Source organism: Microcaecilia unicolor, chromosome 3 (genome assembly GCF_901765095.1).
Source record: "Microcaecilia unicolor chromosome 3, aMicUni1.1, whole genome shotgun sequence".
Lineage (NCBI taxonomy): Eukaryota > Metazoa > Chordata > Amphibia > Gymnophiona > Siphonopidae > Microcaecilia > Microcaecilia unicolor.
In genome coordinates, this window is record NC_044033.1 from 411,103,508 (window position 1) to 411,128,600 (window position 25,093).

General features: G+C 44.4%; 1 protein-coding gene across 1 annotated transcript in view; it reads right to left on the reverse strand.

Annotated features, from left to right (window-relative positions):
* Nucleotides 1-23,918, reverse strand: part of GCFC2 (GC-rich sequence DNA-binding factor 2) — a 111,799-nt gene extending 87,881 nt beyond the window's left edge. Inside the window, exons 1-4 of the mRNA XM_030198793.1 lie at nt 23,570-23,918; nt 14,234-14,347; nt 3,792-3,941; nt 2,106-2,318 (exon numbers count right to left, since the gene is read on the reverse strand). Of these exons, the coding sequence (XP_030054653.1) occupies nt 2,106-2,318; nt 3,792-3,941; nt 14,234-14,347; nt 23,570-23,840 (748 nt within the window). The 5' untranslated portion in view covers nt 23,841-23,918. The remainder of the gene's footprint in view (nt 1-2,105; nt 2,319-3,791; nt 3,942-14,233; nt 14,348-23,569) is intronic.
* Nucleotides 23,919-25,093: the final 1,175 nt, after the last annotated feature.

The window sequence follows — 25,093 nt, forward strand, 5'->3', positions numbered from 1 at the left end:
GGTTTAATGGACTGGAATCTGAGAGCTTTCTAATACAGAGAGGAACAAAGCAGGGATGTCCTTTGTCGCCACTTCTTTTTGTACTGACTTTGGACCCTCTTGTTCGGGATATCATGGAAAATCCCCTGATTCCGGGAGTTCAAGTAGGCCATTGTTGCTTTAAAATTGCTGCCTATGCAGATGACCTTTCAGTACATCTTACAAGCCTGCAGGCATCTCTTCAGGTTTTACTAGAGACTTTCCAGGAGTATGGAGATTATGCGGGTTTCCGGTTGAATTTGGCGAAATCAGAGGCGTTGGCTTCATTTGCACAATTGCATGCAGATTGGGGACGAGACTTCCCCTTGCGGTGGGCTAATAATTCTTTTAAATATCTGGGTATTTGGCTGGCTATGGATGAGCTGGCATTGTATACACTTAATATTTCAGCGCTGCTGGATGCCACTAAGAAAAGCATGGATGACCCTTCCTTTGTCGCTGTTAGGTAGAATCAATTTGTTAAAGATGGTTCTATTTCCCAGGTGGCTGTATGTCCTACAAACACTGCCTTTGAGAGTTAGACAACGAGATTTAAAAAAGACTTAACAGGATTTTTAGTCGTTTTTGCTGGGCTGGCAAAAACACAAAACAGACTGGCTTTGCTGCTGGGTAGTGGGAATCAGGGAGGAGTGGGGTTTCCTAACTTGCAAGTGTACAACCAGGCTTGCCTCTTACGTCACCTGGGGGATTGGTTTAGCCAGTCCAGGAAATATACACCTATAGATATGAAGCGGGCATATTATGCCCCTTATGAACTATTCTCCCTGCTACATCTTAAGCCAAATCAGGTACCCACACATCTTAGAGATAGCGTATTGTTAAAGCCAATGAGGGAGGTGTGGAAAATGCTGACTGGGAAACTGGGACCCATATGTGTCAGACCAGCTTATTGTTAGGGGGAATGTCTTATTTCAGGCAGGGATGGACAATTCTACATTTACCAACTGGGAACAGATAGGGGTCGTGAAGCTTGAGCAGTTAGTGGTGGGTGAGGAAGATATCTCGTTTGATGAATTACAGCTCCGTGTGGGGGAATCGATTCACTTATGCCCAGATTAAGCATTATATAGCTTCACTGGATAGACCACTGCTGGGGATTCATTTGGGGGCCCGCGTTCGCGATTTTTTTCAGGAAACTATAAAATGAAGAGCTTACGGTTTCAGGCATCCATAAATCGATGATTAAGAGGACATCCTGTAAGGACTATGCCAGTATTAAAAATAGTTGGACACTGGATATTGAAGATCCTTTAGAGGATTGGGACATGGCAGTTTCCTTAAGGGGCATTCCAGCCCTTACGACTGATGAAAAATTGAGGGAATGTGGTTACAGAGTGATACTAAGTGCATATATGACCATGGCTCAGTTGGCACATATGGGAGGACAAGAAGGTTCAGTGTGTTCCAAGTGTGGGCAGAGTACTCACTCTATCATGCTATATGGGCATGCCCTGGGGTACAAAAGTTTTGGGCTAAACAGGCATGAGGGTCACTGCCCACAGTGGCCTTGCTGCAACATCTCAGCTGGGTGGTCAAAATGTCCAAGAGTCAGCTGCAGCCCACCCAGATGCTCAAGTATCTAGGAGTCCAGTTCAACTCGGCTGCAGGCAAGGTGTTCCTTCCACAGCACTGGATTATGAATCTTCAGTCGCAAGTGTGGAGTCTCTACCATTTTGCCCGACACCAATGTCAGGCTCACCAGTCTATAATTTCTCGGATCACCTCTAGAAACGTTTTTAAAAATTGGTGTTACACTGGCCACCCTCCAGTTTTCTGGTACCAGCTTGATTTTCAAGATAAATTACATATTACTACCAACAGCTCTGTAAGTTCATTTTTTAGTTCTATCAGTACTCAGGGATGTATACCAGTTTATGTTATGTGTAGCTTCAAGAACCTAATTCATAATTTCCTCTCTTAAACAACACCTTTCTACTGAAGATATATCTCTGCTTTCACTGCATGCTTATGAAACCAATCAAAAAAAACAAAAAAAAGATATATTTGAAAATCTGTGTGTACACATTACACACTTTTTAACACCTAAATAGGAAATTTGAACTTACATATCTCCTCTGCCATCCTCTGTGTCAAGGATTTTGTTTTTGGAGCAAATTCAATTCTTCTTTTATGATCATCCGCTTCATCCTCACTGTCTGATTCACTGCTTGCTTGCCGCATGTCACCTGAAGTATTGAGAGCGATGTAGTCACGTCCAGCCCTGGCAAGTTCACGTTTTTTACGGGCTGCCCTGATAACACTTGCATCAGGGATTTCTACTGCACTGATCAAAAACATATGACAAGAAAAAAAACAAAGAAAAAAAGGTATTGTGTTACAAGTTGAAAAACAAAAAAGTATAGGAATAAACATGGGGAGGGAGTAATGATGGAAGAGAGAAGGCATACAGGAATAGCAAAGGAAGTGGGGCAGAGCTCTTCTTCCAGGACATTCAGCTGTCAACCCAACTTCATCTTTGGCTGGCAGGGCCTGGGTAACCCTGTCTAACTCTTCATCTTCAGCTCACGAGGCCTACTTCAGACTGCTACTGCAGTACTCTTTATCCCACTAGAATGTATGTTTTTGCCTAGTTCATCTGCCCACTGCTACTCATATTCATAAAAGGTGTCACAGATGGACAAACCAAAAACATAAGTACTTTATTCCCTAAAAATCATTAAAAAAAAAACCCTCAAGTTGTTAACACAAGAACCAATTTTCATGATAAATTTTACTGAAAATATTTTGTGAAAGCAGCAATACTAATCAGTATTTTCAACTCATACTTTAGGGACAAAACCCTGCATAAAGCACTATCACAGAGCACTACCAGGAAACACTATTCTACATTGTGAACCTTTTAGACTTGGACATTGTCAGCTCTCATGCAGAGGATAGATACTGTGGAAAGCCTCTAGGACAATGTGTAGACATCCAAGCTGACAAAGGCAAAAAAACTGTTTGCAACGACAACTCCCGTTTACTGTACCTGGGACAGAACAAGAACATCCAGACATGTTCCAGTCATTCTGGCACCAAGACCATCAGCTCCTAACTCCTGAGGATCCAGTGACGTGACAGAGCATCTGTCAGGTTGAACTGCTATCTCCTTGATGCCTGATAGTGCCCAGGTTGTTAGATATCTGATATTTCAGGATTAGGCTAGTTTGCGCTTAGTTCCCTGGACAGGTACTTAACATACTGTACCATCATTTTGGGTGATTTTGCATAATTCACTGTCTCTGATCACATTTGCTATTTGCTGCCAGTATTGTATAATAAACAGCTTTCCCATTTTTATAATACCATCTGAGCCTTGTGTAAATTACTCTCAGTATAAAGTATATATAATTTAGGATTGTTCTGAATTTCGGATGGCAAGTGGGAAGTTTGTGTGCGAGATCCAATCCAGAGTGCTGAGCTAAATTTACTTCTCACTCTTTGCCAATCCTCTCCTGAGGTTTGGTACTATGTGATTTGTCCCCACAGTACTGTGCTCCACGGTTGATACTTTATACATTTTCCCCCACCCCTCGATGACAAGATTCAAAATGAAGGTAAACAGAAGGACTTAACATTTAAATCAAGAACAATGCCTTTTGAATTAAAAAAAAATAACATTTTCAATGTTTCGTCTGGCAAATGAATTATCTAACAAAGATTTTTTTTTAATAGGGCTGTTGTAAAGGAGGAAACATGTAAACAAAAATTAAAGCAAGATAAGAGAATTACAGCAAAAATTATTTACAAACCTGACAATGCATATTGCTTTTCTATAGAGGAACCAGACTGGTTGCTGAATGCCGAGTGCTGAGAATCCTCACTGTCACTGAGGTGTACATCATCCTCACTTTCACACTCATCTGAGCTGCTGCTCGACTTATGTTCACACTGGAAAATGTCTTTGGTTCAGCAAAACAGAGTCAAATCACAAACTGAAGTACTACGGAAACATTGCTACAAAAGGTTTAAAATGATTTATAGTGCTAACACCAGTAAATTTGAATCATGTGCTTCAAGAAACTCCCACACTGCTTTCTTGAGATCCTGAAACCAGTGCGGGCATTCTTGAACTGTGCACTCAAATTTCCTGAGACCATACGGTGTCAGTCAGAAGAAAACTATTGTTTTGATAGCAACAGCAGAAGCAATCCTTACAGAACTGTGGGTGTGCCTGTGTGTTGGAGGGGGGGGGGGGAGGGAGGAATCAGCCTGGAGACAAGAGAGAAAGAGAAAAAAACAAGAGAGAGCGAGAGATATGCAGGGTTCACCATACAGTCGGGTCTTGAAGACCAGTAGAAAAACTTTACAAATTAAACAATATGGTAGAGGAAGCCAATGGGCTGCTTTTAAAAGAGGGGTGATGTGGTTAAATTTTTGTGTGTCCTTTAATAAGTTTACTGACAGTATTCTGGACTACTTGTACACATCAACTTTGCCTGCTCTAAGGCCCATATAAAATGAATTACAGTAGTAGAGATTACTTATTCATTCCTTTGTCATTAGCGTGTTTAACATGGGTGAAAGAGGGAACTAATTTAGAACATGTTCCTCTCCTTCTTCCCTGCCTTTCTCATGTGCTTTGTGGAATGCCTGCTCTGTCTGCAACAAATTTTCCTACATCCACTACCTCTTTACCTCTCATATTCTCCATCTTCTTGCCCTGAGACTTGACTTTGCCCTGAAAACTCTGCTTCAGCCGTGGACCTGTATCATAGAGATTACCTGTGCTCCCATACTCCTAGTCTGGTTGGCCACGGAGGTGGTGTCGGGCTACTACTTTTACCTTCCTATAGATTTCAACCCCCTTCTTCCCTGCGGAATGCCCACTCTGTCTGCAACAAACTTTCCTACATCCACAACCTCTTTATCTCTTGTACTCTCCATCTTGCTTGCCCTGAGACTTGGCTTTGCCCTAAAGACTCTGCTTCAGCTGCGACCCTGTGTCATGGAGATTACCTGAAATTGGTGTTAATTAAGGTGTGAAGAAGCAGAACAGTTGCTAAAGTTACTAAGGGCAATTTGATTGCTGGGCTAGTTCAATGGATTTGTTTGAAATAGTCTTAGATTTCAAACTATACAGAGAGGAAAGGTCCCACTCAACTTTCTTTCTGACAAGTTCTGAGAGAAGAGGACATCTCTGTGGGTAAGTGACATTATTTTATTCTGAGCTTGGTAACTTAAAAGATTAGGGTTTAAAAGAGGAATTGCAGGATATTGATAAACATAGTTAGAATTTTAAAATTAAAAAAAAATAGCTAGTCTCCATACCCTTTTCCCCATAGTTTTAAAACTTGAAGTTTCTTCCACAACTTAAAGATTAGAGTTTAAAAGAAAAATTGTAGGCTATTGATGAACACAGATACAATTTTAAAATAAAAAAAAAGCAAACAAACTTTATTAGCTAGTCTCCATACCCTTTCCCCATAGTTTTAAAACTTGAGGTTTCTGCCACAGCATTAACAGATAGTCTCTAGAAGGTACAGTTCAGTCCTCAGAGAGGTACATAGAAGAAGCCTACAGGACATTATAGAGAAGTCCCACCTCCAATCTGGCAGCACCTGTGCTGCCTTGGAGGAGGGAGGCCATCTAAAAGGAGAGAATCACCCTGGCGAGGCTGGAAGTAATCCTATAGATAGAACCAGCACACCAGGTAATGCAATAATCTCTCGCACCGAGGATGTGTCTCCAGGAGCTAGTGCCCAGGTGGGAAGGGTTAGGACAGCTCTTGTAATTGGCGATTCAATTATTAGGCATGTAGATAGCTAGGTGGCTGGTGGACACGAGGATCGCCTGGTCACTGCCTGCCTGGTGCGAAGATGGCGAGACGCGTCACCAAGATAGGATTTTAGACAGTGCTGGGGAGGAGCTGGCTGTCTTGATACATGTGGGTACCAATGACATAGGAAAATGTGGGAGAGAGGTTCTGGAAGCCAAATTTAGGCTCTTAGGTAGAAAGCTTAAATCCAGAACCTCTAGGGTAGCATTTTCTGAAGTTATACCCGTCCCACAAGCAGGGACATCAGTGATAAAGAAGGCACCGCGGGCTCGCCTCCGGCTCCAGCTTCTCCCTTCCCTCTTCACACAGTGTCCCACCTTCTGCGATGATACATTTCCTGTTTCCGCGAGGGCGGGACACTGTGTGAAGAGGGAAGGGAAAAGCTAGAAGCGAGCCTGCAGTGCCTTCTTCGTCACTGACGTCGCTGCCACAGAGTAAAAGGGTTAAACGGGGGGGGGGGGGGGGGGGGGGAGAAAGGAACGGAGAGGAGGGCTGTCGGTGAGCTGAGGGAGGGCAGGGAGAATCACTTGACATGATGGGAGGAGAGGGCAGGGGGAGAGAACAGATCGCTGGACATGGAGAGAAGGGGAGGGCAGGGGGAGAGAACAGATCACTGGACATGATGGAGAGAGAACAGATCGCTGGAGAGGAGGAGAGGGCAGGGGAGAGGAGAATTGCTGGCCATGGATGGATGGATGGATGGATGGAGGGGGCAGGGGAGAAAGGAAATTTGCTGGATATGGATGGATGGAGGAAAGGGCAGGGGAGAATGGAGAGTTGTTGAACATGGATGGATGGAGGGGAGGGAAGTCAGGAAGGAGATGCACATGGATGGAGGAGAGGGAAGAGAGGAGAAATGCTGGACATGGATGGAGTGCAGGGAAGAGAGGAGAAATGTTGGACATGGATGGAGGGAAGGAAAGATAAAGGAAGGAGATGCACATGGATGGAGTGGAAGGGAGAGAGAAGAAATGCTGGATATGGATGGAGGGGAGAGAACACAGAGAAAGTAGATGCACATGGATGGCGGGGAGGGGAGTGAGGAGAAATGCTGGATATGTATGGAGGGGAAATTGCTGAATTTAAAGGCTGGATTGGAACACTTTGAGGGCAGATGTTGAAACTGGAAAAAGGATAGGGACAGGGCTACAGATGGTAGACAGGACGCATAAGGCCACAGAAGGATGGCGGACATGGTGAGAGAAAAAATATCAAATGGAAAGAAGACACTGCATAAAACAGAAGACACCGGGACCAAAGCTAATAGAAAAACTAAATGCTCAGACAGCAAAGGTAGAAAACATTTTTTTATTCAGAATTTATTAATTGGAATATGTCAGCTTTTTGGAAATGTGCATCTGTGATGCATGTTAGGTTCAATTTTTCTAGTATTACTGCATGCTGAGTCTGACTTCCTGAGGTAACTTTCCAGTTCAGTATTTTGCCTTCATATCTGTTGTGTCATGTGTTTTTCATGTGTGATCAAGGGTGCAGTATTCTGCTAGCATGTAGTATTTGTAGCCCTTTTTGTTTTTTTGTTTCACTAGGTTGTGTACTGGTGTTTTAGAGCCCGGTGTAATTACAGTGCTGCCTTTCCATGCATAAGGTTGTAGCTCGTCCTGTCCTTGGAATTAGTGTTGTTATGGTTTGGTAAGGTTATGAGTGTGTTCATGCACAAATTTGTGTACACTGTTTTGCACTGGAGAGATTGTGTGTTGGCCTTACTGAGGTGGCACCAAAACATCAGAAAGGGTGTAGAGCCTAAATCATGACACACTACCTCTTGAAGGATCTACATATGGTTGTTAATAAAAGGAGCTCATTGTGAACACTATCCAACCTAAAAGGGTGTTTTGTGGCTCTACATGAGAATTGTGATATTATGATCCCTTGTTTCATATTGTTGACGGTCTGCATTTTCCGTATGGGTGAAATCAAGGACAGCTTCATGGAACAGCTAGTTCAGGAGCCGACAAGAGAAGGAAAAATACTAGACTTAGTCCTTAGTGGTGCTCATGATCTAGTGCAGGGGGTAACGATACGAGGGCCGCTTGATAACAGTGATCATAATATGATCGGTTTTGATATTGGCATTGAAGGAAGTGAAACTAGGAAATCAAGTACGCTAGCGTTTAACTATAGAAAAGGTGATTACGACAAAATGAGAAAAATGGTGAAAAAAAGACTGAAAGGAGCAGCTCGCAGAGTAAAAAACTTGCATCAGGCGTGGATGCTGTTTAAAAACACCATCCTGGAGGTTCAGGACAAATATATTCCACGTATTAGAAAAAAGGGAAAAAAGACTAAACGTCAGCCGGCGTGGCTAAACAGTAAGATAAAGGAAATCATTAGAGCCAAAAAACAATCCTTCAGAAAGCGGAGAAGAGAACCAACTGAAAGTAACAGGATAGATCATAAGGAATGCCAAGCCAAATGCAAAGCGGAGATAAGGAGGGCAAAAAAGGACTTTGAGAAGAAATTAGCGTTGGAAGCAAAAATACATAGTAAAAAATTTTTTAGATACATTAAAAGCAGGAAACCGGCCAAAGAGTCGGTTGGGCCGCTGGACGAAAATGGTGTTAAAGGGGCGATCAAGGAGGACAAAGCCGTAGCGGAGAAATTAAATGAATTCTTTGCTTCGGTCTTCACCGAGGAGGATTTGGGGGGGACACCGGTGCCGGAAAGAATATTTGAAGCGGGGGAGTCGGAGAAACTAAACAAATTCTCTGTAACCTTGGAGGATGTAATGGGTCAGTTCAGCAAGCTGAAGAGTAGTAAATCACCGGGACCTGATGGTATTCATCCCAGAGTATTAATAGAACTAAAAAATGAACTTGCGGAGCTACTGTTAGAAATATGCAATCTGTCCCTAAAATCGAGTGTAGTACTGGAAGACTGGAGGGTAGCCAATGTTACTCCGATTTTTAAGAAGGGTTCCAGAGGAGATCCGGGAAATTATAGACCGGTGAGTCTGACGTCGGTGCCGGGCAAGATGGTGGAGGCTATTATTAAGAATAAAATTGCAGAGCATATACAAAAACATGGACTGATGAGACAAAGTCAGCACGGATTTAGTGAAGGGAAGTCTTGCCTCACCAATCTAATGCATTTTTTTGAGGGGGTAAGCAAACATGTGGACAATGGGGAGCCGGTTGATATTGTATATCTGGATTTTCAGAAGGCGTTTGACAAAGTGCCGCACGAAAGACTCCTGAAGAAATTGCAGAGTCATGGAATCGGAGGTAGGGTATTATTATGGATTAAGAACTGGTTGAAAGATAGGAAGCAGAGAGTAGGATTGCGTGGCCAGTATTCTCAGTGGAGGAGGGTAGTTAGTGGGGTCCCGCAGGGGTCTGTGCTGGGTCCGTTGCTTTTTAATGTATTTATAAATGACCTAGAGATGGGAATAACTAGTGAGGTAATTAAATTCGCCGATGACACAAAATTATTCAGGGTCGTCAAGTCGCAGGAGGAATGTGAACGATTACAGGAGGACCTTGCGAGACTGGGAGAATGGGCGTGCAAGTGGCAGATGAAGTTCAATGTTGACAAGTGCAAAGTGATGCATGTGGGTAAGAGGAACCCGAATTATAGCTACGTCTTGCAAGGTTCCGCGTTAGGAGTTACGGATCAAGAAAGGGATCTGGGTGTCGTCGTCGATGATACGCTGAAACCTTCTGCTCAGTGTGCTGCTGCGGCTAGGAAAGCAAATAGAATGTTGGGTGTTATTAGGAAGGGTATGGAGTCCAGGTGTGCGGATGTTATAATGCCGTTGTATCGCTCCATGGTGCGACCGCACCTGGAGTATTGTGTTCAGTACTGGTCTCCGTATCTCAAAAAAGATATAGTAGAATTGGAAAAGGTACAGCGAAGGGCGACGAAAATGATAGTGGGGATGGGACGACTTTCCTATGAAGAGAGGCTGAGAAGGCTAGGGCTTTTCAGCTTGGAGAAGAGACGGCTGAGGGGAGATATGATAGAAGTGTATAAAATAATGAGTGGAATGGATCGGGTGGATGTGAAGCGACTGTTCACGCTATCCAAAAATAATAGGACTAGAGGGCATGAGTTGAAGCTACAGTGTGGTAAATTTAAAACGAATCGGAGAAAATTTTTCTTCACCCAACGTGTAATTAGACTCTGGAATTCGTTGCCGGAGAACGTGGTACGGGCGGTTAGCTTGACGGAGTTTAAAAAGGGGTTAGATAGATTCCTAAAGGACAAGTCCATAGACCGCTATTAAATGGACTTGGAAAAATTCCGCATTTTTAGGTATAACTTGTCTGGAATGTTTTTACGTTTGGGGAGCATGCCAGGTGCCCTTGACCTGGATTGGCCACTGTCGGTGACAGGATGCTGGGCTAGATGGACCTTTGGTCTTTCCCAGTATGGCACTACTTATGTACTTATGTACTTATGTACTTATATTGGTTTATTAGGGTCTGCCCAGTGTAATATTTATGGTACAGTAAGGTTCTGAGTGTGTTTTTGCACAAAGTTGTGCATAATGTTTTGCTGTTGAGCAATTGTGGTTAATATATGCTTTGAGCAACCACTTTATTCTTTGACATATGATACATATCTAATATCTAAATTTAATAAAAGGTATTGTGACTTTTATTTTTACTTTTTTTTCTGTGTTTTGTCAGACAATTATGGAGGTAGTCACATGTAAAGTCTTGATATAAGCTTTTTGGAGACAAGGATGTTAGGTCATCAAGGAATTGATAGACTCAGGGTAGGGATGGGGAAGGGAGGGGGGTGGGGGTTTATAATGCAAACATTTGATGATGATCTGACCGAATCTTATTCTTACTGTACCCGTTTTCTCTATGTTTGTTTTATATGTTATGATCTGTTATCAATAAAAAACGTTGAATCATAAAAATACCTTCCTGGAAGCCCAGGCCAAATATATTCCGTGTATTAAAAAAGGAGGGAGAAAGACAAAAAGACAGCAGGCATTGTTAAAAAGTGAGGTGAAGGAAGCTATTAGAACTAAAAGAAAAGCCTTCAGAAAACAGAACAAGAAACCAACTGAATAATAAGAAACAGCATAAGGAATGTCAAGTCAAATGCAAAGGGCTGATAAGGAAGGCAAAGAGGGACTTTGAAAAAAAAAAATAAGATTGTGTTAAGAGGCAAAAACACATAGTAAAAAAGTTTTTAAGTATATTAAAAGCAAGAAGTCGGAGGTGAAGGGTAGGGGCGGGGAACATTCGGTTATAAAGTTTGCATCTCACTGGGAGCAGGGATGATATATCAGTTTGGGCAGGGGGCAAGTTTTGACTGTTTTGTGATGTTGTTGAAATATTGAAATGTTTAAAGTCTTTGTACCACAGAGTGGCGCATAAATGAAGCTAGCAGAAATCGTCTAAGTAACAGCATCAACTTCTTTTAGTAAGCAACCCGTAAGTAGATGTCTGGTTTAGGTGCACAGTGTGCAAGTAATGATGGTTATCACAGAGGAAGAGTATATAGGCAGGGGGCTATCAGACACAAGGCCCTTTGCGATGTATTCTTCTGAATTGTACTGGATATTGTGTCACAGGTTTTATTATGTATTAGCCATTTCCTTTTGTGTATATTTTAAACTTGAATAAACAAATTTAAACATAAAAGCAAGAAGTCGGCAAAAGAATCAGTTGGACCGCTAGATGACCAAGGGGTAAAAAGGGCAATCAGGGAAGACAAAGCCACAGCGGAGAGATTAAATGAATTCTTTGCTTAGTCTTCACAGAGGAAGGTTTGGGAGAAATACCGATGCCAGAAATGGTTTTCACAGCTGACGAGTCGGAGAAACTGAATGAAATCTCTATAAACTAGAGGATGTAATGGTGCAATTTGACAAATTAAAGAGTAGCAAATCTCCTGGACCGGATCGTATTCATTCCAGAGTACTGATAGAATTGCAAAATGAACTGGCAGAACTATTGTTAGTAATATGTAATTTATCTTTAAAATCGAGTGTGGTACAGGAAGACTGGGGGGTAGCCCATGTAATGCCGATATTTAAAAAAGGTTCCAGAGGGGATCCGGGAAATTATAGACCGGTGAGCCTGACGTCGGTGTCGAACAAAATGGCATCTGGACTATTATAAAGAACAAAATTACACAGCATATTCAAAAGCATGGATTAATGAGACAAAGCCAACATGGATTTTGTGAAGGGTAATCTTGCCTCACCAATCTATTACATTTCCTTAAAGGGGTGAATGAACATGTGGATAAAGGCGATCCGGTCGATATTGTGTATTTGGATTTTCAAAAGGCATTTGACAAAGTACCTCATGAAAGACTCCAGAGGAAATTGGAGAGTCATGGGATAGGAGGTAGTGTACTATTGTGGATTAAAAACTAGTTAAAGGATAGAAAACAGAGAGTAGGGTTAAATGGTCAGTATTCACAATGGAGAAGGGTAGATAGTGGGGTTCCCCAGGGGTCTGTGCTGGGACCGCTGCTTTTTAACATATAACTGATGTAGAGATGGGAGTAACTAGTGAGTTAATTAAATTTGCTGACGACAGAAAGTTATTCAAAGTTGTTAAATCGCGAGAGGATTGTGAAAAATTACAAGACTGGGAGACTGGGCATCTAAATGGCACATGACGTTTAATGTGAGCAAGTGCAAAGTGATGCATGTGAGAAAGACGAACCCGAACTATAGCTACGTCATGCAAGGTTCCACGTTAGGAGTCACCGACCAAGAAAGGGATCTCATCGTCGTCGTTCATGATACGTTCAAACCCTCTGCTCAGTGTGCTGCAGCGGCTAAGAAAGCAAATAGAATGTTAGGTATTATTAGGAAAAGCATGGAAAACAAAACTGAGGAGGTTATAGTGCCTTTCTATTGCTCCACGGTGTGACCATACCTTGAATATTGTGTTAATTTCTAGTCGCCGCATCTCAAAAAAAAGATATAGTGGAATTAGAAAGGGTACAGAGAAGGGCAACGGAAATGATAAAGGGGATGGGACGACTTCCCTATGAGGAAAGGCAGAAGCGTCTAGGGCTCTTCAGCTTGGAGAAAAGACGGCTGATGGGAGATATGATAGAGGTCTATAAAATAATGAGTGGAGTGGAACGGGTAGACATGAATCGTTTGTTTTACTCTCTCCAAAAATACTAGGACCTGGGGACATGCGATGAAGCTAGAAAGCAGTTAATATGAAAAATCGGAGAAACTTTTTCTTCACTCAACATGTAATTAAAATCTGGAATTCGCTGCCAGAGAATGTGGTAAAGGCGGTTAGCTTAGTGGAGTTTAAAAAAAACAACAGGTCTGGATGGCTTCCTACAGGAAAAGTCCATAGACCATTATTAAACTGACTTGGGGAAAATCCACTGCTTATTTCTGGGATAAGCCACATAAAATGTTTTTTTTCAGGATCTTGCCAGGTATTTGTGACCTGGATTGGCCACTGTTGGAAACAGGACTGGGCATGATGGACCTTTGGTCTGTCCCAGTGTAGCAATACTTATGTACCCAGCATGACTCAAGGCAATCATGGCCCAGGATTTGCCCAGCTCCTGTTGCCTCCCTGCTTGGCTCCTAGGTATGGGTTTTCCTTAGGGTTTTTTTTTTTTTAACTGGTTTTATTCCTCTAAAACCAAGGGAATAATGCTAGACCAGGCAGCCTGGACAGATGAAAATTAAAGTACATATATTTTTGGCTGCCTGGAGCTGCAGATTGCAAGGGGGGGGGGTTGAGACCCATACCCCCTGCAGTTAAGGCCCCACAGAAACTGAGCTAAGAGCCTCACAAAGTTATTGTCCACAGGAGCCCCTGGGAGCAAGGCTGTTGGACTCTACCAAGCAATGCAGCCTTAGCCTACACAGCTGGATGCTAGTCCAGGAACCAGGTGCACCAGCCCACACAATTTACCATCTGTTGGAGGTAGAGAAATACTGGACTTTTCCCCCCACAGAGCATCAGCCCTTATACCAGTGATGATACTGGGAAAAGTCAGTTTCTCTACCTCCATCTGCTGGTAGGAAGGAGATAAAACCCAATCATACAGACTTGTGCTACTGGACAATAAGGATCACAGACAGGCATATTTTCAAAGCACTTAGCCTTCCAAAGTTCCATAGGTTTCTATGGAACTTTGGAAGGCTAAGTGCTTTGAAAATGAGCCCCACTTGTGTCAGCCTACTGTGACATGTCAGGTCTTACTTGATTTCACTCCCTCTCTTTATAGCAGAAAACTGACAAACTTTCTCCTTTACCAAGTCCAAAATTAAATATCATCAAGATGTACTGAGAAAATTAATCCATAAGGAAAATCCATCCTTCATGGACAGAAATCATCATTATAGTGTAGAATTCTATCTGGAAAATCAGCTGAGTAAAGATAAAAACTTTCATCAATCCCGACTATAAAATAATTATGTATTTAAATTGGTCTAGCTACCTTTGTTTTTATCACTTTGCCCATCACTTGATTCTGTGTTCATCTTTTTATTCTGCACTCTGAATACAACTGCACTCACAGCTGGTTTCTTTATCCTGAATTGTTCCTCATCTCCTGGAAGAAAAACAAAAAACAAAAGATGTAGTACTGATTTTAACATGCTCCCTTGAAACAATGGTTGCAGAAGTCAGGAACAAATTCTTGGCCTTTTGCAAGGAGTAAGAAATATCCTCATCTTGAAAATGGGAAACAAAATATATTTACAAAAAGAGGGTAATTTAATAATGGATTTATGATATAGAACAGCTTTCTCCCAGCAAGCCAGTCAGCCACCTCTCTGCAGTCCACAGAGCCAAAAAACCCGTCTCCTCTCTGCCATGGCAGGAACTTCCTCCTACCCTGCCATGGCCAGAGCAGGAACTTCCTCCTACCTATAATGCAAAGCTCTCTTTGATTCTAAGGAGTGCTGTTGGTATTGGTCTAAGTAAGTTTGAAAACCAGAGACCAACACAAGGGATCCTTCACAGTACGGATAGTCACATGGAGCCACGTGCTATAGGGTGGAAGAAGTTCCTGCTTTGGCAGTGGTGTTGTGGTAGTGGCTCTAACAAAAAAAAGTCCCAGGCACCAAACGGAAACTTCTAGTCACCACAGAGATCTGGCACCTGGGATTTGTCATACCCTGCATTAGTATGCTCTTTATAAAACAGCCTGGAGGGCTACTAACAAGCAGTGCAAGTTTTTGTGCAATATATGCATAGGCAGAATTCAGAACAGATTCCCCTCTTGTATGTGTATTTTATATAAAATACTGGCATATGCACCAATTCTTACTTTTTTTAAATTAAGCATTTTAATATTCACCACATCCAAAAGGAAAAGATTAATATCACAAAAATAAATATACATGAAGTAGTAACAATATAATCCAAAATCCCACATCATAAGAAGAGAGGAAGGGAAATAAAATCCACTAGCAATAAAGGATAGAAGAGAAACCAAAGAAACAAGTATAATCCTTACCGTAAAGGCCAAAACCAATCCAAAACTCCACTCTCATTACATCCTTCTCTATTTCTTAACCAAAAAAAGAAAAACTTTTCTAGATGCATAGAATCAAAAAGAACTGTATGTTACAATGATACTGTACTATACAATTACAGGTGAACCTTATAAAAAAGCAAAACAAAAACAAGACACCAAGTTTATAGAGAGATTCCCTTCACGTCTGGATAGCACAGGACATCTGGAAAACTAACACACTGACTACAAAAGCAGGCAAGAGGCTTGCCCTTAAATCTAAGAAAAGGATCCAGAGATATTACTCAAGTTCTCAGGGAAGTCTGTTAAAATTAGAACTTCAAGGGCTTCCCCACCTCCCCCCAATTCCTATTGCACAGTTAGACCCATCTGAGCACTGTTCTAGCTCAGATCACTTGTACGCAACACATCCCCCTGAGCCCACCTTTCAAACAGTTCCCAAATCCTCTTAAATTAGTCCAAATTGTCATGTTACAATGGTATTACTTTACTCAGAAGATAATCCAAAAACGAAAGGAGGAGGTCTGGGCCTCACGAATGAGCAACAGCAAACAAAAAGAAAAATAAAGTGAGGCAACACAAAGGAAAAATGAAGTGCTTACCTGATAATTTTCTTTCCTTTAATCATACCAGACCAGTCCAGACAAATGGGTTATGACCATCCACCAGCGAAAGGAGACAGAGAAAAGAAGGATTTGCTCCACAGCTGTAGAGATGAAGCCGCACCTATATGCAGCAGCAGAAAATGCCTAACCTATTCAGAAAGAGGCACTCCCCCAAATATATAGGGGAAAGCCCCACTGCACAAACCAAAATGGCACCTTGCTCCACAACCACAAACTTGAAGAAGACGGAAAAACTGCCTGAAGCAGAAAAATGTGCCCAACCAGAGACAGGCAAAGGAAGAGGGGAGGAAACTGAGGCCCCGGCCCTCGTCCTCCAAGAAAATGAAGAACTAAGCCAAGGCTTGAGAACCTAGACACTGGTACACCGAGCACCCAAAGACTGGAAACTAGAAGGGAGTGAAAAAAGGAACAAAGTCACTGCCAAGTTCACTAGACAGGCGCCCATATGGGACAAAAACCCCAGCAGAGGCAGGACACACCAGGCCAGAACAGTCGCGCCAAGAGAGGAGAACAACACAGCTGACAAGCAATGAGAGCACTGCAGTACTCTCCTATGGGCGGAACCACTTAGCCCAGAAACCTCCAGCTTACCTAAAAACCACTCTCAGCATCCAACCAGCAACTGCACTCAACACCAGTGAAGATTCCAAACTTCTCAAATGGAGCTGCAAGGGTAGCAGTTACCAAAAAAGGAAGACGACAGGAGAGAAGGGTGAAATAAACCACAAAACTCCCACTTCAACTGGAAGGCACGGCGAAGCAGTGATCTATCCCAAGGCAGGAACAGCGCCAGCAGACTGCCGACACAGCCCTGAAGGGAATCCACACATCAAAACAAAAACCCAGATGGCCAAAGCCTGAGGAAAGCAACACTCAGCCCGCCAAAACAAAATTGCCGCCGCAACGAAAGCGAGAACACTGCAGAGCCCCAGCAGTCCAACTGAAACAACGGTAACCGCCAAAAAAAAAAAACCCACTGCCAGGCTGTGTGGGTTTTTTTTTTTTTTTTTAAACGAACCAAGGCCATTCAGCTATTAAAAAAAAAAACACAGCTTACCTGACAGCCAGAAGGAGCACATACTTGCCCTGTATGACATTATTCCAGAAGGACAGAATCTGCCACATGCCACTCTCACAGCCCCCACCCCCCCCCCCACCGAGCATCAGAAGCCACAAGCAGGGGAGGGGAGGGGAGGGACCCAGTATCACCATGAGTCAACCTAGCTGGTTAATGAGGGACCCAGGACCACTGAGTGTCACCTTTAAAACCCAAAACCAGGGACCAACACACCCCTTTCTCAACCGTCACCGACACAATCTGGGACAAGAGCCAGACAGTATCTAGAGGAGTTGAACATACCATCAACCATCCGCTAGGAGACAGAGGAAATACTGAACATTCCAGGCTACACGATACCAGAGTGCATGGAACTATTTTCTCTGTCTCCTTCTGCTGGTGGATGGACATAACCCATTAGTCTGGACTGGTCCGGTATTGATGACAAGGAATGAGGATTCCAAGGATGTGGTGTAAAACCTTTAATTCTGTCAACAACTCCAATTGCCTAGTGTGTACCAGACTCAACACGGCTGTGTTTCGGCATATATGCCTGCATCAGGAGCCTTCCAAATTTTCAATTCTTTCAATGTTGTTTAAAGCCAGATTCAAGTATCATACTGCTTTAGTTTGCTAACATTTTGTGCACCATTGCAGTCAACTCTGTCTTTCCATGTGCCGTCCTTCCAGTGTGGTGCCTTCTACAGTTACTGGCTTTCAACTCAGAATTAAGCGGACAGCAACACTTTCATGTTCTTCGAAAGTGGGGGTAAATCCCTGGGCCCGACCAACTTTTCGGCCCCTCTAAACTGATAAGCAACTGCGGACTGCACAGATCCCTGCACTCAGGAGAAACAGACTGTCAGGGCAGTATAAGCCAACACTGTCCCTGCTAGATCTCCCCAGTAAACTCTGAAGAATACAGTGCCAGATACTACTGAATAAATAAGGTTCAGATCTCAAAGTTTCTAATCAACCCCTGTCTCCCTTTCATCTGGATTACTAGGTTAAGAGTCCTCTGCTTAAGCTGTTGGGACACCAACCTACTCAACCAATTTCTATTGCGGATTAAAAACTAGTTAAAGGATAGAAAACAGAGTATTTTATTTTATTTGTAACATTTGTATCCCACATTTTCTCACATTGAGTCTCCCAAGCCACTTGGGTCCTTTTCTTCATCAACAGGCACAGCTTACAGACAGCTGGTTGGACCCAAGGCACTGAAGACACCACGCGTGAGGGTCTGTACTCGAGATGGTCCGGTTGCAGCGAGTACAACGCTTGAAGCCGCTGGGAGTCCTCAATGACATGGACAGAAAAACAGCGGCTGTGAAATTAAAAGGCTAGATGGTGCCAAATAAAAAGGCAGAAAAAAAAAAGGGAAAAATACCCAGACGAGCAGCCTAAAAGCAGGCGCGACGAAAAAATAAGGAAACTTGAATAGATGAGAAAAACTAAGAAAATAAAAGGAAAAGAAACTAATAAGGCACGCTTTCGTCGTGGGCGGAAAGCTGCTCGCGCATGCGTGGGACGTTAAGCCCGCATGACGCAGCATTCGGGAAGATTCTCTCTTTTTGCTTTAGACTTGTTGCCGGTCTCCTGGGCTGTCGCGGCCTCATCTTCCTTATTGCATACAATCTATATCAAAATGGCGACTGCTTATAAGGACGCTCATATGGTTAAACTTCTAATTATTCTGACGTCACTTCCAGATAAATCATCATCAAACAGACATATCAATATTGAGACGTCATTTCCTTCTGTCACTGTGTATCAGTAAAACGCTTCCCATTCCACAGGGCCATTAAGGCCATTAGGAGATATCGTATGTAAACGGTATATCCATCTTTGTTCTTTTTGATGCAAAACCTTTGAGATGTCACCCCTTCTACCATTATCTTTTATATGTTCAATTACAGAAATGTATGGTGTCTTATTCTAGACGTGCCAATTTATCAGATGTGTTATGCCGTTCTGATGTCTGGACAAAGAAAGAACTTAATGTATTGGGCCACATGAAATGTGGGAAGTGTATTATGTGTAATATTATGGAGGAGACTAATAAGATCTGGGACAAACAACAACAAATGGATACATATAAATTGCACAACAAATTGTACTTCCAAGGCAGTGATATATATGATCACTTGTCCTTATGGATTAAGATATATTGGACAAACTAAACGCATGTTAAAGACACGTTTAACAAAAAAATTGTATATGCCTCTAGTAAAGCATTGGGTCAATAATAATCATATATTTGATCAATTATGCTGTACTGTAATTTAATATATAAAAGATAATTGTAGAAGGGGTGACATCTCAAAGATTTTGATGACTATTTCTCTGGAAGTGACGTCAGAATAATTAGAAGTTTAACCGCATGAATATTTATGCATATCCTATCCTGATGAAGTAGCGAAACAGAGAGAATTCTTTGACTGTCGAGAGAGACTGGTTACTACTATACTACGTGGATAAACTTGTGACTTGTTGTCGGGAGATATTATGAACAGATTTACATTCTATTGATGCTACACCAAGTTGGAAGTGGCCCGTGGATAGCGTGTCACGTTTTTTCTGCGGATGAAGCTAAGTACTTCTTCGTTTTTTGGTGGTGCTTTATTTTATGTTTTGGACATATATTCTCCCGTCAGTATAGTTTTGACTCTTCTGATAATCATTCTTCCGAGAATATAAATAATATAGGCATTGCTTGTATATTTGGATAACTGATTTGTCACTATTACACCCTATGATTTTTACTGCAGACTGTTTTATTCTCTAGATATAGAGTTGTTTCACACTGCAGGTTTTTCTGAGGCAGTGGTAGCCTGTGATGAAAGCCAATGTAGGTGTGTCCACAGCGTTGGTACCCTTGGCTTATGAGGCCTATATTTAGAAACACACAATAAGTGATCTTTAATATATGTACAAGCAATACCAATTCTTTACAGCAAACCTTTGAGATGTCACCCCTTCTACCATTATCTTTTATATGTTCAATTACAGAAATGTATGGTGTCTTATTCTAGACGTGCCAATTTATCAGATGTGTTATGTCGTTCTGATGTCTGGACAAAGAAAGAACTTAATGTATTGGGCCACATGAAATGCGGGAAGTGTATTATGTGTAATATTATGGAGGAGACTAATAAGATCTGGGACAACATAAACAACAAATGGATACATATAAATTGCACAACAAATTGTACTACCAAGGCAGTGATATATATGATCACTTGTCCTTGTGGATTAAGATATATTGGACAAACTAAACGCATGTTAAAGACGCGTTTAACAGAAAAATTGTATATGCCTCTAGTAAAGCATTGCGTCAATAATCAAACATATAAACGGCGAGTGACCGTACTCACTCGCAAATGCGCAGTAGAGACTTCCCTGTCTGTCCCGCCCCCGCGTCAATACGTGATGACGGGAGGGGCGGGACAGAGAGGGAAACTGCACCGCCGAGGTTGCTACCCCTCCCCCCCCACTCGGAGTCGCCGCCGCCGCCACCCCTCCACCCAGCCCCGGCCCTTTCTTCCCTTCTGAACTTACACATCCATTCGCCGAACGCAGCAACGCACATCAGCTGAGCTGCCCCTTCCTTCTCTGCCTGTGTCCCGCCCTTGCTGACGTTACGTCACAGGAGGGCGGGGCCACAGGCAGAGAAGGAAGGGCCCACAGCAGCTCAGCTGATGTGCCTTGCTGCGTTCGGCAAACGGATGTGTAAGTTCAGAAGCGAAGAGAGGGCACGACCAGGTGGAGGGGTGGCAGCAGCGGCGGCGACTCCGAGGGGGGGGGGAGCGGTGGTGACCTCGCAGGGGGGGGGGGGGGGAGGAAAACTCCAATACCAGCCCGTTTTTACGGGCTCAACGGCTAGTAATCATATATTTGATCAATTACGCTGTACTGTAATTCTATTGCTCTAAGCAGATTTTGCAATCCTTATATAATAATTCTCACCTCCAGCATTCTAATGTGCCTGGTACCGTGGCTCCCTCGGAGGTGGTCTGCTAGGCAGTTTAGAATGCACTGACGTCAGTGATGTCACTGACAGCTTCCTCCCCCTGCCTACCAATCAGCTCTCAGTGCCCCCCCCCCCTCGGCACAACACCCAAGCCCCTCCGCCCCGGCACAGCACCCAAGCCCCTACCGCCCCCTCGACGCATCACCCAAGACCCTCCCCCCGGCGCATCACCAAAGCCCCTACCCCCCCCCCTCGGGCACATCAACTCCCTCGCCACCTGCAGCCACCAATACTAACGCTGTCCGGCCGCTGCTGTTTCTCCTGTGGAGCAGCAGCAGCCGGTACAAAAAGAAAAAAGCCAAAAAAAGATTTTTAACCTGAAACACGGCTCCGTAGACAGCCATCTGGCATTGGCTGTCATCACTGCAGCCACTCCTCCTCTCCCCTCCACGTCACTGCCCCTGCAGGAAGACCCCGGAGGAGAGCAGAGATGACAGCCGTGTTTCAGGTTTAAAATCTTTTTTTGGCTTTTTTCTTTTTGTACCGGCCGCTGCTGCTCAACAGGAGACGCAGCAGCGGCCGGACAGCTTTAGTATTGGCGGCTGCGGGTGGAAAGGGTGTTGATGTGCCCGAGGGAGGAGTAGGGACTTTGGTGATGTGCTGGGGGGTAGGGGTTTGGGTGTTGCGCCGAGGGGGTAGGGGAGGGTCGCTGGACATGGGTGGCTGGAGGGGGGCAGGGGGAGGGGAGGGTCGCTTGACATGGGTGGCTGCAGGGGGAGAGGAGAGTCGCTGGACATGGATGGCTGCAGGGGGGGCAGGGAAGAGGGAGGGGGGTCCTGAGACCAGATGGGTGGCTGCAGGGGAGGGCAAGGGAGACAGAAGGGATGCTGCAGGGAGGGCAGGGGGAGAGGAGGGTCACTGGACATGGGTGGCTGCAGGGGGGGCAGGGGAGAGAGGTGGGACGCTGGACATGGGTGGCTACGGGGGGGCAAGGGGAAAGGAGAGGAGAGTCGTTGGACATGGGTGGCTGCAGGGGGGCAGGGGAGAGAGGTAGGTCGCTGGACATGGGTGGCTACAGGGGGGGGGGCAAGGGGAAAGGAGAGGAGGGTCGCTGGACATGGGTAGCTGCAGGAGGAGAGGAGGGTTGCTGGACATGGGTGGCTGCTGGGGGGGGGAGGGGGAGAGGAGGGCCGCTGCACATGCGTAGCTGCAGAGGAAGGTTGGTGGGGAGGGGGTCCTGAGACCAGATGAGTGGCTGCAGGGGGGGCAGGGGAGACGGGAAGGACGCTGCGGGGGGGGGGGGGGGATTACCTTGCTAGCGCCCATTTCATTGCCTACCAAAACAGGCATTTTATACTAGTTTTTTGATAATTTATTTAATATACCAGGCTAATAATGGGGGCCCATACTTGTTCAAACTTCCCTAGGCGCTCATGTATGATCACTGTCAATTTACTTGGTATGCATACCAAAACCCTTGATTCAGAACTGATAATTTAGGTAACTTGCTACTCGTCCAGTGCCTAGCCAAGTCTCTACCAAATGCTGGCACAAGGGAAGAACACTAATTTATTCATCTGCCAATTCTGCAGAAAGTAATATCATCTTATCCTATATAATAATTTGCACCGCCAACGTTCCATGTCTGGCTGCCTGGGTTCATAACATCTCCTGACATCTGCCAGCCTCCAGCGTTCCATTGCCCCTCACTGTCCCGCCCTCGCGTCAAGATGTAATGATGTCAGAGGGCAGAACAGTGAGAGGGAAGGGAATACTGGAGGCAAGCTGACGTCAGGAGGGGTGTTACGAACGGAACGGAAGCCAGCACCAGCCAGCCAGAGAACGTTCAGGTACAAATCAAGGGGAAGAGAGAATCGATGGACACGGAGGGGAGGACAGGGCAGAGGAGAGAATCGCAGGACACGGAGGGGAGGGCAGGGCAGAGGAGAATCGCTGGACACGGAGGGGAGGGCAGGGCAGGGCAGAGGAGAATCGCTGGACACGGAGAATCGCTGGACGGGGAAGGCAGGGGAGAGAGAGAAAAAAAAAAGCTAACATGACAGCCTTCCTAGGGCCCGTTTCATTGTTGAGGAAACAGGCATGGTTCCACTAATATTTCTATAAAAGCATTTTGACTCTCTTTCTCACCATGGTGCAAGCTGCTGTCATTTACAAGATTACAAACCTACAGAAAATCCGACTCTCAACATTGAGACACACCAAATAACCCCCCCCCCCCCCCCCCCCCAATCTTTTCATTTGATCCTCGTTGTGACTGGCTCGGTTCCGTTATGCTAGTTGAAAGGTGATCTGTCAACTGATAAAACCCTAACATAATAAACAAAGTGCCCGCTAACTACTAGCGATAAGGAATCTGTGGCACTTGAGCTTGCAGTTTCAAGCATGAAAATAGGTGCTGTCAGTCTTAAATTACAATATTTGGAGCACTCCTTTTGTACTTACCCCACCTTCCCCTTTCTGTATCATGTTTCTCCCCCACCCCACTCGAATCTCTCTCTTTTCTCCTATGGTTTAGGTTGTAAACCGCCCTGAAGGTATCCCATAGGGCGGAACAGTAAGACGTAAATAAATAAACAAGCAGCTACCACAGAGCCCAGTCAGTGAGGACCAGCTCCTACCTTCCTCTCTCTGCTCCTCGAAGCTCAGCAGCCCCGAGCTCAGAGGCCAATCAGTCTTTCGCTTTCTGCGGTGCCGGGAAGCAGTGAGCGCTGCAGATGCATCCTCTCCTATATCCTCGTCGCTCTGACACCCCTGCTCATGGCTAGGCGAGGCCTCTTTCGTCTCCACCGTTTCTTCTCGCCGGGGACTACCACCCTTCCCATCTCCCTCCTCCTCCTCGCTGGACTCCGCCGCACGAACCCGAAAACGGCGCGTGGGTTTTTTAAACATGTCCCAAACTCTTCATAAGACCCAAATCATACTACCACCGTTTCCCACCAACCAGCACGCGCCGGAAATTCAAATGCGTTCTATTCTCTCGACACAGGAAAGGGAAAAGAAGACCAATGAGATAGTTTGCAAGGAGGGGTTAAATAACAGGAGAAAGCATGATGTCAAATAGCTGAGGCCGGTTCCCTAGGCAGCCGCCATGTTGGTACTTCCACAACAAGCTACCACCCATTTGTTATGGAAAAATGTATATATGTAATCCCTGTTGAAATGGCATTACTGAAGGATAGGTGGTCTGAGTGCACTCCGCTCCATGGATAAATCCTTCTTATCTGTTCCCTTCTCCACTACTGCCAACTCCAGACTTCGCGCCTTCTGTCTCGCCTCTCGCTGCACCTGGAATAAACTTCCTGAGCCCCTACGTCTTGCCCCATCCTTGGCCACCTTTAAATCTAGACTGAAAGCCCACCTCTTTAACATTGCTTTTGACTCGTAACCACTTGCAACCACTCGCCTCCGGCTCCACCTACCCTCCTCTCCTCCTTCCTGTACACATTAATTGATTTGATTTGCTTACTTTATTTTTTGTCTATTAGATTGTAAGCTCTTTGAGCAGGGACTGTCTTTCTTCTATGTTTGTGCAGCGCTGCGTACGCCTTGTAGCGCTATAGAAATGCTAAATAGTAGTAGAGCCACTGAGGGGAGTGACTGGGAGGTCCCTGAGTGGGAGTGGGAGGGACTATGAAATAAAATGACTATGAAATAAAATGCTTTGGAAAAGTGCCCCTGGGCAAAGAGTGACAGGTGGAGCTAGTAGGAAATAAGAGTACGTTTTGAGTGGGAACTGGGAAGATTTCCTTGGTTATGCCTTTGAACTTGGGTACCTAGTGATCACTGGCTGCCTAACACCCTACCCCCACCAATTGACCAGAGAGGAGAAGGGGAATCCTGTAAGGCTTGCACCTTTGGTGGGGCTGAAGAGAGAAAGAGAATAGTTATTTGTTGCCACCCTCTCAATAACTATAAGCAGCAGGTGTTGTCACCCTCTCACAACAACTGTGGGAAGATAAAAAGAAAAGGCCTTGGTGTAGGGTTATCATATGGCTCCAGAAAAAGGAGAACACATTGATCTAGTCCGGGTTTTGCTTCCATTGAAAGCAATGGAAGTAAAACCCAGACTGACTCAATCTGTCCTCCTTTTTCTGGAGCCATATGGTAACCCTACCTTAGTGGGATTTGGGAGTCTAAACCAG